The following is a 13,079-nucleotide window of genomic DNA, read 5'->3' as shown; positions in this document are numbered from 1 at the left end:
TTGAGAGACAGATGGTGCCTAGGATCAACACACAAAAAAATAAACATATTTATCCTTGCCTTGCACTTTCTTGTGAGAATAATTTACAGTGCCATCTAACAAAGTAACCTGATCCATTGCACCCTGGTTATGATTTCTTTCTAAGTCAGCTAATTGGTTTCCATTTTAAAAGTTAATTCATAGCCAATTATCAATATTGACCAGATAATACTAGAACCAGAGGTCTTCTTGAGGTAGGAATTCATGCTTTGCAGGATGATTTCAGAGTATTACATGAAATTAAATTCAGTCTTGTGATCTGTGAGTTGATATAAGAGATTTTGTCGAGCATCTGTGTTTTTGTAGTCATTGAAAAATAAGTTCACAACTTAATATTCATTCTTTTCAAGTGGCATTTAACATAAACACATACTTTTTTTTATTATACCATTTTTCATAATATCTGAAATTCTCAGAAACCTCTTGTCATCAATTTTCTTGGAAGTCCAGAGATGCTCTTTATCACTCAGATTAAATGAAATTTGCATTAAGACATTTGCAAAAAAAAATTAAAAACTGTCAACTTTGTATCTAAACTGCCTCTTCTTATTAGGTTCACTGGAAGATTTTGTGTATAATGTGGTGGCTATTCAAAATCTGAAGAATCAGTATCTCCAGCAGAGAGGCTCAAATTATATACATTCTCTCAAGACCTGGCCCATTAGCTTAATTCTCCCTGCAGCTGACAAAGCTGGTCCAAGATAAGTGGGAAACATTGTGTGTTGTGGAAATGAGGGAAAGGGATGTGTTTGTATTCCCATGTCAAATGTAAGGAAATAAACTCATCCCATTTTAAATCTTTTGCATGGACTGCAATGTAAGAACTCAAGTTTTTCCCTTCAGTGACCCCACTGCTGACCTGCCAGACCAAATAACTGCAAAATCAGGGACAAGACTTTTTATGGTGATATCTTTATTACCTAGATGCTATCCTCAGTTAGAGCACTTGAGGTGATGTCTTCTCCACTAGATCATCACACCTATTCAAGAGGCACAGCTATGTAAATCTGATCTGGGGCAAAAGAGGTCACAGGAAGAGAAAGAATCAAAGTCTTAAGGACACATTTGTGTAAATCAAGAGCGGCTACAAGATGTCACAGAGAAAAAAACTCTTTTCTGTTTCATTTGCCAAACTTCACAGATAGAACAATGACAGAAAGAAACTTTACTTTCATCTGTGATCGTAGAATAGAATCACAGAATCATAGAATATCTTGAGTTGGGACCCATACGGATCACTGAGACCAACTCTCTGCTCTCTTATGCAGGCAAACTCTTCTTAGGAACACATTCTGAGTACTTTTTTTTTAAGAAGTTGATTTTGATCTTTAAAGCTAATTTCAGTTGTATAGGAGTTTTGAAGTTACACAGACTAAGATGCTCAGACATTGTAGCAACTGGACTGACTGGTATAATATATAGCTATCAAGCTAGTATTCTCTTTATTTTCAGTTCATACAGGTTTGTCATGATACATGGCTCTGTTTTCTTTGACTCTATCAGCATGCAGCCTTATGTTATCTTTCTGCCACTTGCTCGAATTCTGGTAATTGCCATTAATGCTACTCTTGTATGCAAACCAAGTAGTTCTCACATCAAACCGACTGAGAAATACTCTCATCACATTTACTAAGTTTCACTGCAATGTATACATGCAATACAGGCAACAAATTAATTAACCCTAACTTTTTCTTTCCTCAAAAATGGCTGGGGTTAATTGTAGCTTGTCCTTATTCTGAGAACATTAAATTCTACCATGCCTATGCAAAGGCTGCATCCAATTACCTTCATCACCACTTCTAGTAGAGATGCCTCTCTAAGAGCAACTGATGTCAGAAAACAAATGATATTCTGGTACTTCCATACATCACGTGTGATGCCATTCACATGCACTAAGAAATACAGGCCTTTTAATAGCAAATAATTGAGGAAAACAATGTACTGCAAATCTAACTGAGCAGTAAATGACTTTACTGCTTAGATATGGAAGTTTGCAGTAAGAAAACACACTTTTGCTATGCTAACAAGCAAGGTCTTCATATATGCCTCAGTTGGCAGTGTAGCCTGTACAGACCTCTCACTTCACAAAAAGGCAAAACACAGCATTATTGCCAGCTTTTGCAATGTGATGTGGCCTTCAGGATGCAATCTGGGAAACATAAGCTCTTTTTAGAATGATTTATGAGTATATGGAGATCAAGGGAGGATAGGCACTAACACAAGAGAGAGCTTTTATAATACCATAATATAAAATGCTTTTTTTTTTTTCTTGAAAAACATGATTGCATTCCCAGAAAGCACTGAAAATTCACTGAATCTTGTACTTGTTTCTGAGCTGTGCAAAGCTGAAGCTAAAACAGAGCAGGGAATTTCACCCTTTAAACCTTTATGATACTTCAAAAACATTCCCACAGCAGATTAAGATGAATCCAAAGTCCTTTCACTGTTTTGAAATAGTCAATGCTGCAATATTTGGGGAGTTCAGAATTATATTATACCTCAAAGAAGTATTTAGGGAGCTGCCATGGTTTAGGTAGTCAAGTGGAAGTTGCATGTTAGATGTAAACGTACAGCTACAGGGAAGATTTAGCTCACAAATTCAGCTTTTTGTAGGTGTCTACAGGTGAGCTGAGTGCCTAGGCATGCATAACAGTTAAAGGAGTGACAGTCCGCACTTTCAGTGAAGTCTAGAGTTGTTCATGTGCGTAAATGGAAGTTTCTATTGTAGGCTAAGCTGACAAGAAGAAGATCTTCTCCACTGGCTTGAATTAGTAACATAGCCAATTTAGAAGTCACTTGTATCCCGCTTGGCTTCTCACTTCCCAGTCAGAAGGTATGAATCTTCTATAGATCCTATATCATAACTGGTAGAACCATGCGGATGCCTCACATACTCTATAGCCTCTCAAGTGGCAGCAGATATCTGTGTTCAGGGAAATTAGTCAAGATCACCTACATCACCCAAGCTGGGTGTGTTAACCTTTACTGACTCCCGCAGAAGTGCCTACTCCAAGTGTAACAGTAGTGTGGTATCTGGGAAAATCAGTCACGGACATCATTCCAGACCTGCTAGTAGTTTGTTATCAAGGCATAGAAGTACATGACATGAATCATCCTGCATTTCAACAAATTTGATTATGTCTGAACTCATTTAAGTTACAGGAAATGGCAGGTTGGCTCATGGCTTTGGACTGAGAACCTTGGAGTGCTGTAGTGAAGGGAGTATTTCTCCCAGTACAAGGCAGCTGAAAGAATCCCAGAACAGCCAAAAGAGTGGAAGCGTGGTATGAACAGCCAACTGGCCCTAGCCCAAGTGCACAAAATGGAAGTGAACTAGGATGATACAAAGTCCTGACTGAATAAGAAATCATATGGCTTGGGTTCCAGTCCCTGATGAATATGAGAAGAAATACTGAAGGGACATGCCAGACTTTTGGTGCCTTCAACCTCATCAGACTGTGCAGCACAGCAGCTCACAAAAATAAAGCGTGGTCATGAGCAACTCAGCTATATGACAAGGTAGTCCCTCAGTTAAGGTGCCTGTACTTCTTGGGGAAGATTTCACCTCACTATTTATCAAGAGGCAAACAGAGTGGTCGGAATTTATTGAAGGCAAGTAGGAAAGAGAACTTAGAACAGTCTCCTGCCAGTATGAAAAAGTAGCATGTGCCTAACCTGAGAAAGCAGTGTTGCTTCTTGTTAACATCACCTCAGAATTAATGAGGAAAAGGGAAAATGAAGAAGAAAAAACCCCACCAGTAATCTTGGTTCTTCATTGGCTGAAACGTAGAAAATGCTGCAGAGCAGCTACATGAGAAGACATGCCCATCCTCTCTCATAACCCACAATGAAGTTAAGAAGCAGCACAAATCAAGTACATACCAAATGAAGCAGGAATAACTGAGACATAGCATTAATTTCTGCAGAAACACAAATTTTGATTGGACAAGATGACACAGTTAAATGCAGGTAAATGGGACACTGGCAGTGTAAATAGGGAAAAGATATAAATCTCTCACACTTTGGGGTGTAAGTAAAACACTGAGGGATATTAGTGAAACCTTTCTTGTCTGAGTAGCAGTACTTGAATTCTTAGGAACACCAGTGACCCTGAGCCCAACCCTCTTTTCTGCATGCAATGGGCACTCATCACTTGGAGATAGATAGGCTCACAGAAAAACTCACTCAGCTCAGCATGCCCATAATGAAACAAAAATAGATCACCTGCAGAATATCTTTAACAGGAGCCCAGATCAGAAGAAATGCCCAGGTATGCCCAGAAATCTTATTTATAATTAATGAGAAACTTCAAAAAAAGCCTTAAAATGAACAACAAAAATCTGAGAAAACTCCTTTTCCTCTGCCCTGATTTCCTGAGTAATAACCTGATTTTGATAGACCTTTGTGAACTAAGGACACCTACAAAGAGAATTGGGAAATTCAAATGCACAGTAACAGAAACTTCTGCAAGAGCAACAGACGGAAGGGACTATGACCCCATGCAAAAAACATCTCATGTCTCTACAATCAGGCATCCAAGTAAGTTCCACCTCCCAAGAATTAATTACACTGACAAAAGGGGACACTACTTACCTCACCGTTCAAAAAGCAGTAAAATACTGACACAAAGAAACCCTGTAAAGGATAGAAAACAGTCAGTTATTAAGCATGAATTTCAACACACAGAATCAGGGACTGAGTTGGGATCATCCTGAGCAAAAACATAATCTTGTTGAGAACATCCACCTTTAAACAGATGAAATTGGTACTGTACAACTTGATGAGAAAATAGGAAGTGTCTTTCAGCTCATAGGTGAGACATGAAAGCTGGAATCCAGGCAGCTCTTCTACTAACAGAGGGCATTGCCTCTTCAGCTGTGCTAAAGCATATCTACAGCTTCCAGCTGCCCCCTCTAAAACAGCACAAACCTCTCACAGGTACTATGGTATGCCTGCCAGGTCGATATGGATGTCTCAGACACTTTCAGGGAGGTGCCAAATGACCTGTGATGGTCTTGTGTGGGCAAGCATATCATCAGGTTGCTTAAGTTCATTTGAGCTGAATTACTCTGTGGAATCTACTGACAGCATTGACTAGATCCCTGTAATGACTGCAAAGATTATAATGACTATAACGGAAGCTCAGATGACATCATGATGAATCTTTCATCTCTAAACCTGTGAACAGAATCCTACCCATTTTGCTTTCAGAAATTGACTGTAATTATTGTCATCATAAAGGAGAGATTTCCTGTTTTCTTTCTTACATGTTTCTTTATAATACAAACAATAAAATAACAAGTGTAGTGTTTTTTAAGACATTGAGTATCAGCAGATAAACAGTACAATTAATTTTAGGGAATGAAAAATGTGGATCAGTTAATTAACAAAAAATAAGTTTCCTCTGTTCATAGAAAAAAAGGGACATTTCCCATTTTGGATATTTAGTTGTGATTTCTGGTGGGATGTTCTCTTTCAAAGCTAAACATGCAATCAGTAAAAACAGTAACCTAAACCTCATAACTTTTGTAATCCATAACCCTAGATTTGGCTTGACAGTGTGTGTGCTGTATATTTGTATTAATATCCTGGGTATCAGAGTGCTTGTTCCTGCCCATACTAGAGAGAAAACATTAATGTCAAACATAGTTCCACCCTAGTTCAGTAAGGTCTTTAAGTGGAGGTAAAGCTATAGGACACATCTACAAATCCAGAAGGCTGATACGATTACTTCTATTCCACTGCCTTTTATCCTGGCAGAATTATTAAATATTATTAAAAACATCTAAATATTAGCAAAATTATTAATTATTAATAATATTAAGAAAATATTAAATGTTATTAATATATAATTAAAATTAATATTATTAAAATATTAAATAAGGGGAGGGAGGAGATAGGTATGAGTTCTTAGTTGGTACAGTCTTGGTAGCTGAGTGCATTTACCACTGCAGCAGAGCTGGAGTGAGAGACTGAGCAATACAGCTAACATCTTAGTCAAGTTAGCCCAGCTGGTAGGAGTTGTTTCCCTTTGCTTTAGCAACACCTACCCTAAGCCTCCGATCACTGTGTGCTTTGTGAAGAGAGAGGTTCCTTGGGAGGCTGATTTCAGGGGCAGTTTAGGATAGGTGCAACATCATCTCTCTCTCCATTGGCTTTAGATGGAGCCCAGGTGAGAATCTGCAGCTACAGACTGAATATAGCACTGATATTAAGGGAGATGAATCCCTCCAGGACACACCTGAGAGATGTCCACTCCACATGACATGCTTATATATCTATTATGTAAGCATGAACAAAGCTGACCTATTTTCAACTAATATTTCTATCATGGACTTAATTGCCATAAATTTCATGGCTGAAATGCACTGGGGATCCTTTCAGCCGTAACTGAAAGCAGCTGTAAACATACTCTCTTACCTGAAAAGATTGCAGGAAGGAATTGAAATAGATGAAAACAATCTGGGAAATGTCATCTTCACCAGGGTTTACAAAGAAAAGCATGTAGGTGATGCCCAGCAGAGGCAGAAGAACTAATGTTGCCTTGACTGCCTTCCTGTGGGCAGGAAACAAAACACAAGTGACCACAAGAAAAAACAACTGTGTTATCTGAACCACTGTAGATTGACCCAATCCAAATAAGTCACTCCTTAGTGGAGAGAGGGGATGAGTCTCAGAGCAATTCAGAGGGAAGTGAAGTACCTACATCCGCTAGAAAGGGAACTGAGGTGTCTCCTTGAGACAGTTCAGCACTTGTACATGTCAAACAGGGTGAGAAGAAAACAAAAGGATGGCCTAAGACATGTCAGGGCTATCTGAAATGTATAGTCATTGGAGGAAAGAAGCATTTTAAGAGAGAAATTCATGTCAACTTCTGTCCAGAGTCTGTCACTAGTGAAGAGTTAGGGAAGCCAAGTTCTCCCTGTGGGTACCTCCATCTCACGAGGCATGCTGCTAGAGCATTTGCTGAGGATATCAGTGGAAGCCTATGTTTGCATAATGGCGAAAAACTTCTCAGTTTTTTTCCCAGGAGAACATCCAATTTTAGATACTTCTTAGTCTGCCTGCACAGGTTTGTCATCAGATTATTGTGTAACCCAAAATGAAGGCTTCTTGGGTCCTCAGCAATGAAGAACACCAGTTTCTTAGGGCTTTGGAGAGGATATTTAAGAGGGAGCCTATGGGATACCATATCTGAAAGGCTGGATAGAGTTTAGCAGAGGACCATGGAAAGAGTGACAGCCTCCACCTTGGGTTGTGAAGCTACAGGTGAGTTTGCTAGTTAACACTTTCTGACCAGTGCCTGACCCCTTGGAGAAACATGTTCTGAGAAAGTCTTTGCCTTTAAATCCTGCTGTTTGTCCCCAGACTGTGAACTCCAAGGGACAAATGGGAACCATTTTATATCACTCCCTTTCTTTCTCTTCTTCCTCGACACAGTTTCTTCTCCATCAGTGAGGCTTTAATTTTGCCGAAGCCCTAAGATTCTCTGCAGGTTTGGTGAGTGATTTGTTACATCTGAGGGTGATGTGATAAATGCACAACTTAGCTGTTGACCAGGGCAGGAATGCAGTGCTCATGAAACCTGTTCTATGCCCATCTTTTGATTCTGTCTGGAGTGTAAATGTTTTCTCTCCTTCTGCAACACCTGCGCACCCAACTCAATTGCTTAGGGCTGTCTTATAAAGAATCAACAAGCAGGCTGTACACAGTGAAGCACAGTGATTATTAACATAATTATGAAGGGCTAATCTTTATTATTGGTGCTATAATAGTGTATTGGGATATCAGTTGCAGAACAGCACCTCATTGTGCTAGGTGCTGTACACACACAGAAGACTGCAATTTTGCAAAGCTTGTAAAAATCTCTGTATAATGCTGTAACGGGTAGGTAAAGACAGGCAGGTAGGAAAGCAGGGGAGCACAGAAACATCACCAGTGTCATGACAGAGTGAGAGTCTGAACAATATAGCTGCCACACCATTTAATACCTCATTAACAAATGTTTGTACTACTCAGCTTTAGAGCAGCAAGGCCTGCCCCAGGCTTTCCTGGAATTGTAAGGGTTTCTATCTAGGCTGTGAAAAAGAAGTTTCCCTCACGGAGACTGTATCAGGGATAAGATCACCATCATCTGTTCAAGGATGAAGGCAGTTACTTTAGATTGCCTCAGAATCTAGTATTTCTAATGCTCCCTGCAAACTGTGGGGGATAAAAATGTACTGAAATTTGAATAAGGGCTTTTCCATGCTAGTTTTAGTGTAACGGCATAAAGTTTAAGAAAGAAAAATGGGTGTTTTCTCCTCTCGTTTCTCTGCAGGAATCGTGCAGAGAAATGTTTGAACAAGAAAATCAGACTTCTGCATTAACTTCACATTTGTCTTCAAACCACAGACAAGAGTGAAAAGAAGGAATCAGGTAAAACAACAAAACCCCATTATTGCAGCAGAATTGCCTCCAGAGTCAAGAGCTGGCTAAATTGAGGATACCAGGATTCAAGCATCTGCTTGATACACTGAAATTTTATCTCAAAGTGTTTTAGAGGATTGAGACCAATCTTACTGTGCTATTTCCCAATGTAAGGACCTGTCTGCCCATAAATGCTACAAACCTTGCAAGATACTGCAGACGCTAACAGACTGTTTAGACTGATCTAAGTCCACACTGCTGCTGGAAGGGGCCAGGCCACCTTCCTTCTGTTGCCCTGGGCTAAACATTCCTGTCTTCTCCTTTCTGCTATACTGGTGCTTGTCAGGTTGCACAGTTAGCCAGCTTGGGGAACTGATCTACCTGACAGGCCACCCCATATGAAGGCAATGATTTGCTGAGGATCAGTTCTGTGATGCAACCCACTGAGTGGTTACACTAATGCTGGCACCATCTTAGAAGGGGCACAGTTGCCCTTCATTCCCATACCTTACACTTAAAAAGAACATTAAACCCTACTATAAATGCCTGGATGCACACAGTAATCATCAGTAATGGTACTGCTATTGATTACAGATATGAGTGTTTTAGCCCAGGCTCTGATCTTCTTTTACTTCTCGCTCTGCTAGGATATTAGTATGAACAAGGATCTTAATATGCATATGCACATGATTTATTGGGCAGTCTTCATATTGTATTGTTCTGCACCTACAAAGCTGGAGACTGGGACAGAGAAGCAACCTACTAGTGACCACACAGTTTTTCACTGACTTAGCTACATGAATGTCCTAGTCATCAGTGAAAGAAGTTGTGATATATTTATATAATACGTATGCTTGTGTACATCCAGAAATTGATAAAGTTCCTATCCCCACTTGAAATCAAATCCTTCTGATTTCACTGGAAGTGGGAAATTTCATGTGTGTGTTGGCATGTGCACGCCTGATGGAGGTGAAGAGGCTGCTGACTGTGGCAGGGCACATGGCTGTATCTGTAAGCCTAGGCTGTTTGCTTTGCTTGAACACTGAAATGGAGTGGACAGACAAAAAGCAGGCACACTTTTATAGGTAGCCTGCAAAAATAAATACTGTGTACTTAACTGTATGAGCTCAAAGGGCAATAAAGACACCCTCTGAGATCAACAGTGTCATCCAGAAGGACAAAGATAGGACAAGGGCAAGACAGGCAAGGTAGTACTTTCTTAACACCAGAAAGAGCAAGAAGCACCAGCTGACTTACCTGTACTGTATTGTCTCTGAAGTGGTTGAAGCTCTCAGCTTTGTCATTAAAATCCTAACTATATTAAATAGAAATACAAAATTTATCTGGAAAAGAAGGAAAAGAGAGGAAAAAATAAGACTGCTGAATCAAGTAATGGCTTAAAGGATGTGATACTCCTTAAAAGGCACATTTTGTAGTTCCAATCTGAAAACAGCCTTTTGGTTTTATCACTGATTGCAACAGACTTGGAAGTTTACTGGCAATATCCAACTATGCAGCAAATATCCAAAGGCTATTAATGTTTTCAAAACAGCAATGAAAATGGAGCACAAAATTCAAGGTCTCAGCAAGGTACTTATTTTTATTCTCTATTACTCCCTTCCTGGGTGCCACAAAGAACTAACGGTGGGATTTGTTTGGCTACTCACCTTTGTTTCTGTTTGAGCACATCCAAGGCTCCCTGCACAGACCATTTGGCAGCATTGTGCTGTGTTGTTATGACAGGCATTTGAAACCATCTTTCCGTTCCACAGGAGGCCGTAACGGTTAGGTAGGGCTTCACAGGCCTACAGTACAAGGCTGCACTGCAGGGATCTGAATGTGAGCTAGCCACACCAGGCTCCCTTTCTATTCAGTGAAAGCTACACCTTACACTTGCAAGAGACGTTTAAAACAGAGCAGATAAACCATGCCTGAAAAAACCTTATTTTTCCTTGCAGTCTTTAAAGATGAGATGATTATATTTACCACTATCCTTTTTAATCTGCTGAGATAGGTAATTAGTATTTCTGTTACCATATCAGCACTGAGAATTGAGTTTTGCTCTAATTACTGTTCTTGTAGCATTGCTAGCAACCTTGTTACATAAATTTCCTCTCACTGTAAACACAAAAGAAAAAAAAAAAACCACCAAGCAAACAACCCTGAAAAGAAGATTCTGGATTATAGACTGTGATTAGCAGAAGGATTTGGCACTGAGGAGCAAGTTTTGGGTTGCTTTCAACTCATGAAGTAGTGCAGCTTACAACATACTGATCTGCCTCAAAATTGTTGACGATGTACACTGTCAGAACTACAGAACTGTTATCTCAGGACTACCGAAGTCACAGCCTATGCTTTTGAGAAGACATTTATCTCACACACATTTCCAGAGTGCCAGGGTTCCTGGCATTTTGCAGTCTATGAATGGAATGTTTCTGTGATTGACCTCCAACTCTTTATGAAAGCTGTAGCAGAGCTGCCAATTTCAAGGTGTTCTCAAAATAGGCTGCTATTATTTCATGCAGTGTGGTATATTTCAATGATTGCAGTATCTTGGCATCCATCAGATCATCCCCTGCAGTTGCTTTAACATTATTTATAAGAAATGGTACAATAAGCACCTGAATAGACACTGGCAGACTGGCAGTGTTGGTAAGCATGAACATTAAACACTTAGTATGTGAGATAGTTACAAAAATGCTGCTATAGGAGTTAACATGTGACATATTTGAAATTATTTTCTTATCAGGAGAGCTTTAGGCAGTATAGGAAATAAAATAGTGCAGTTTGTATTTTTTTTTTTTTGTTAGAATTGTCTTTGTCATACTTAAGAGCTTGAGGTTAAATGGTTCTCTATTTATCAGAGACTAAACCAGCCTCATATCACTGGTTTGACTTGAAACTTTAACTCCTCACATTGATGACTACACCATTCCTCAATTCAGAAAATGCTCAGTCAACCTCTGCTGAGGGGGAGGCGGATGGGGGTGTCTATCCCACAGAAAGAAAACTTCTGCCTCTGAAATTCTGCTAGTAAATCTGAAGGTTCTTTGTCAGCTCAGAGCTAGCTTTGGGTTATTTCTATTGAGGATGCAGAAAGGGCACTGATACTTGCCACTTTTGCAATCATAATGGAAGGTGCCAGATGGAATTATACACTCTCAGGGATGCGCAAGTTCCAAATATAAGTAGGACTAATCACATGGGGTTAACATGATGAACTGGACAAGAGAAAGCATTTCAAGTTTCACGAGTCCTACTTTGATGTGACAAGAGGGAACTGGAAATTCAAACTGCCGCAGGCTGCATCAGAAAAATTAAGAATTTTGATCTTGTGTGAAATTAAATTGCAGAAGTGTGATTCATCAGTCCAGAAGGAGGATTGTTAGCTGAAAAGTTTGGGAGTTACTTCACTAGAAATATCTCTTTATTCTGTATAGATCAATTTTTCATTCTCCCACTCTTTCCCCTAAGATTCCCCTATTTGAGGGTTGCAGAAAGAAAACATTGATGATATACAGAAAGGATGTATTAATACTTCTCACCTAAATTTTCATGTATGTTTGTGTTGATCCCTGGGACAGCTGGCTAGCTCATCTGTTTGGCAGCAGTAATACTGACTCTCAGACGAAGCTTTCTTGTGCTGGGTACCACCAAAATCTGAGCATCCCAATGGAGGCCACATTCAGAGAGACAATTCAGCTGCCCAAGCACAGACCACAGCAGCATTTGAGGAACTTTCACACAGTGAAGGCCTACGGGTGGCACTGGTCCGTGTGACACAGGGCTGGTAGGAGACCACAACTGTCTAGAACAGCAACAGGAAGGCAGACAGATCAGTGTTTACTTTTAAGAAGCTGCCCAGTGTCAGGGGAAAGCCTGCTAGTGACATTATTTCTGTAATATTTCCTAGGAGAGAGGCCACTCACCGCAAGTCCTCTTCCTAGTTCATGCATTGAATATCCTTAGTCACTTGGGCAGTGCTCAAGCCTGTGAGCCCAAAGACAGACACTAAAATCCACCTGAGGATGTACTGAGCAATCCCAAGTCTTCATATCAGAGTGACTGTCACCCTGCCTCTTCCATTAATGTTTGTAATCATGTACTTGTCAACGAGGTTGATGGTCTTGCAAACATCTTACTATTATATTGTTTTCCTTCTATCTTTGTCCCAGAGTTCTCCTTTGCTGTGCAATCCTTCAAATGCCAAACAGGATGCTACAGGTCTCATGCCCACAATAAAACTCAGTAGCCTTGTAGACAGCCCCAGGGTAGATAACTACCCCTGAGCTAGTTATCACTGCCTCTTTTAATAACCTATGAAGAAAAATAAGTAGTTTTACAATATAATTCTTCCTATCTGAGATGTTTACTTCAGCCTGAGATGGCTCTCCCCAGTTTGAAGTGCCTGCTTATATGATCTGCATAGACAGACCTGTTGGGAAGGCATAAATTAAAGAGTTGTATTACCAGGTTGTGTTTAGTTGCCTAAACACAGTCACTGAGAGCCATTTTTGGTGCCATGGTGTATGTTGCTGCATTAGCTACCTAGGAGTGAAGTGATTTGGCCTCGCATGTAAAGTGATTCTATCACACAGTAAAAGCGCAAATAGCTGAGTTGGATTGACATA

General features: G+C 40.0%; 1 protein-coding gene across 3 annotated transcripts in view; it reads right to left on the bottom strand.

The window, feature by feature from the left end:
* Positions 1-13,079, bottom strand: part of CRHR2 (corticotropin releasing hormone receptor 2) — a 155,508-nt gene that overhangs the window by 8,031 nt on the left and 134,398 nt on the right. For all 3 annotated transcript variants that reach the window (XM_061354785.1, XM_061354786.1, XM_061354788.1), the window contains 3 exons: positions 9,706-9,791; positions 6,460-6,595; positions 4,633-4,674 (listed from right to left, as the gene is read on the bottom strand). In XM_061354785.1, the coding sequence (XP_061210769.1) occupies positions 4,633-4,674; positions 6,460-6,595; positions 9,706-9,791 (264 nt within the window). The remainder of the gene's footprint in view (positions 1-4,632; positions 4,675-6,459; positions 6,596-9,705; positions 9,792-13,079) is intronic.

Source organism: Neopsephotus bourkii, unplaced genomic scaffold, assembly GCF_033783945.1.
Source record: "Neopsephotus bourkii isolate Nb327-2 ecotype Australia unplaced genomic scaffold, CSIRO-AGI_Nbou_v1 NB_745, whole genome shotgun sequence".
Taxonomy (NCBI): Eukaryota; Metazoa; Chordata; class Aves; order Psittaciformes; family Psittacidae; genus Neopsephotus; species Neopsephotus bourkii.
Note: the sequence above shows the minus strand (reverse complement) of the source record. Positions and strands in the feature narration are given on the sequence as shown.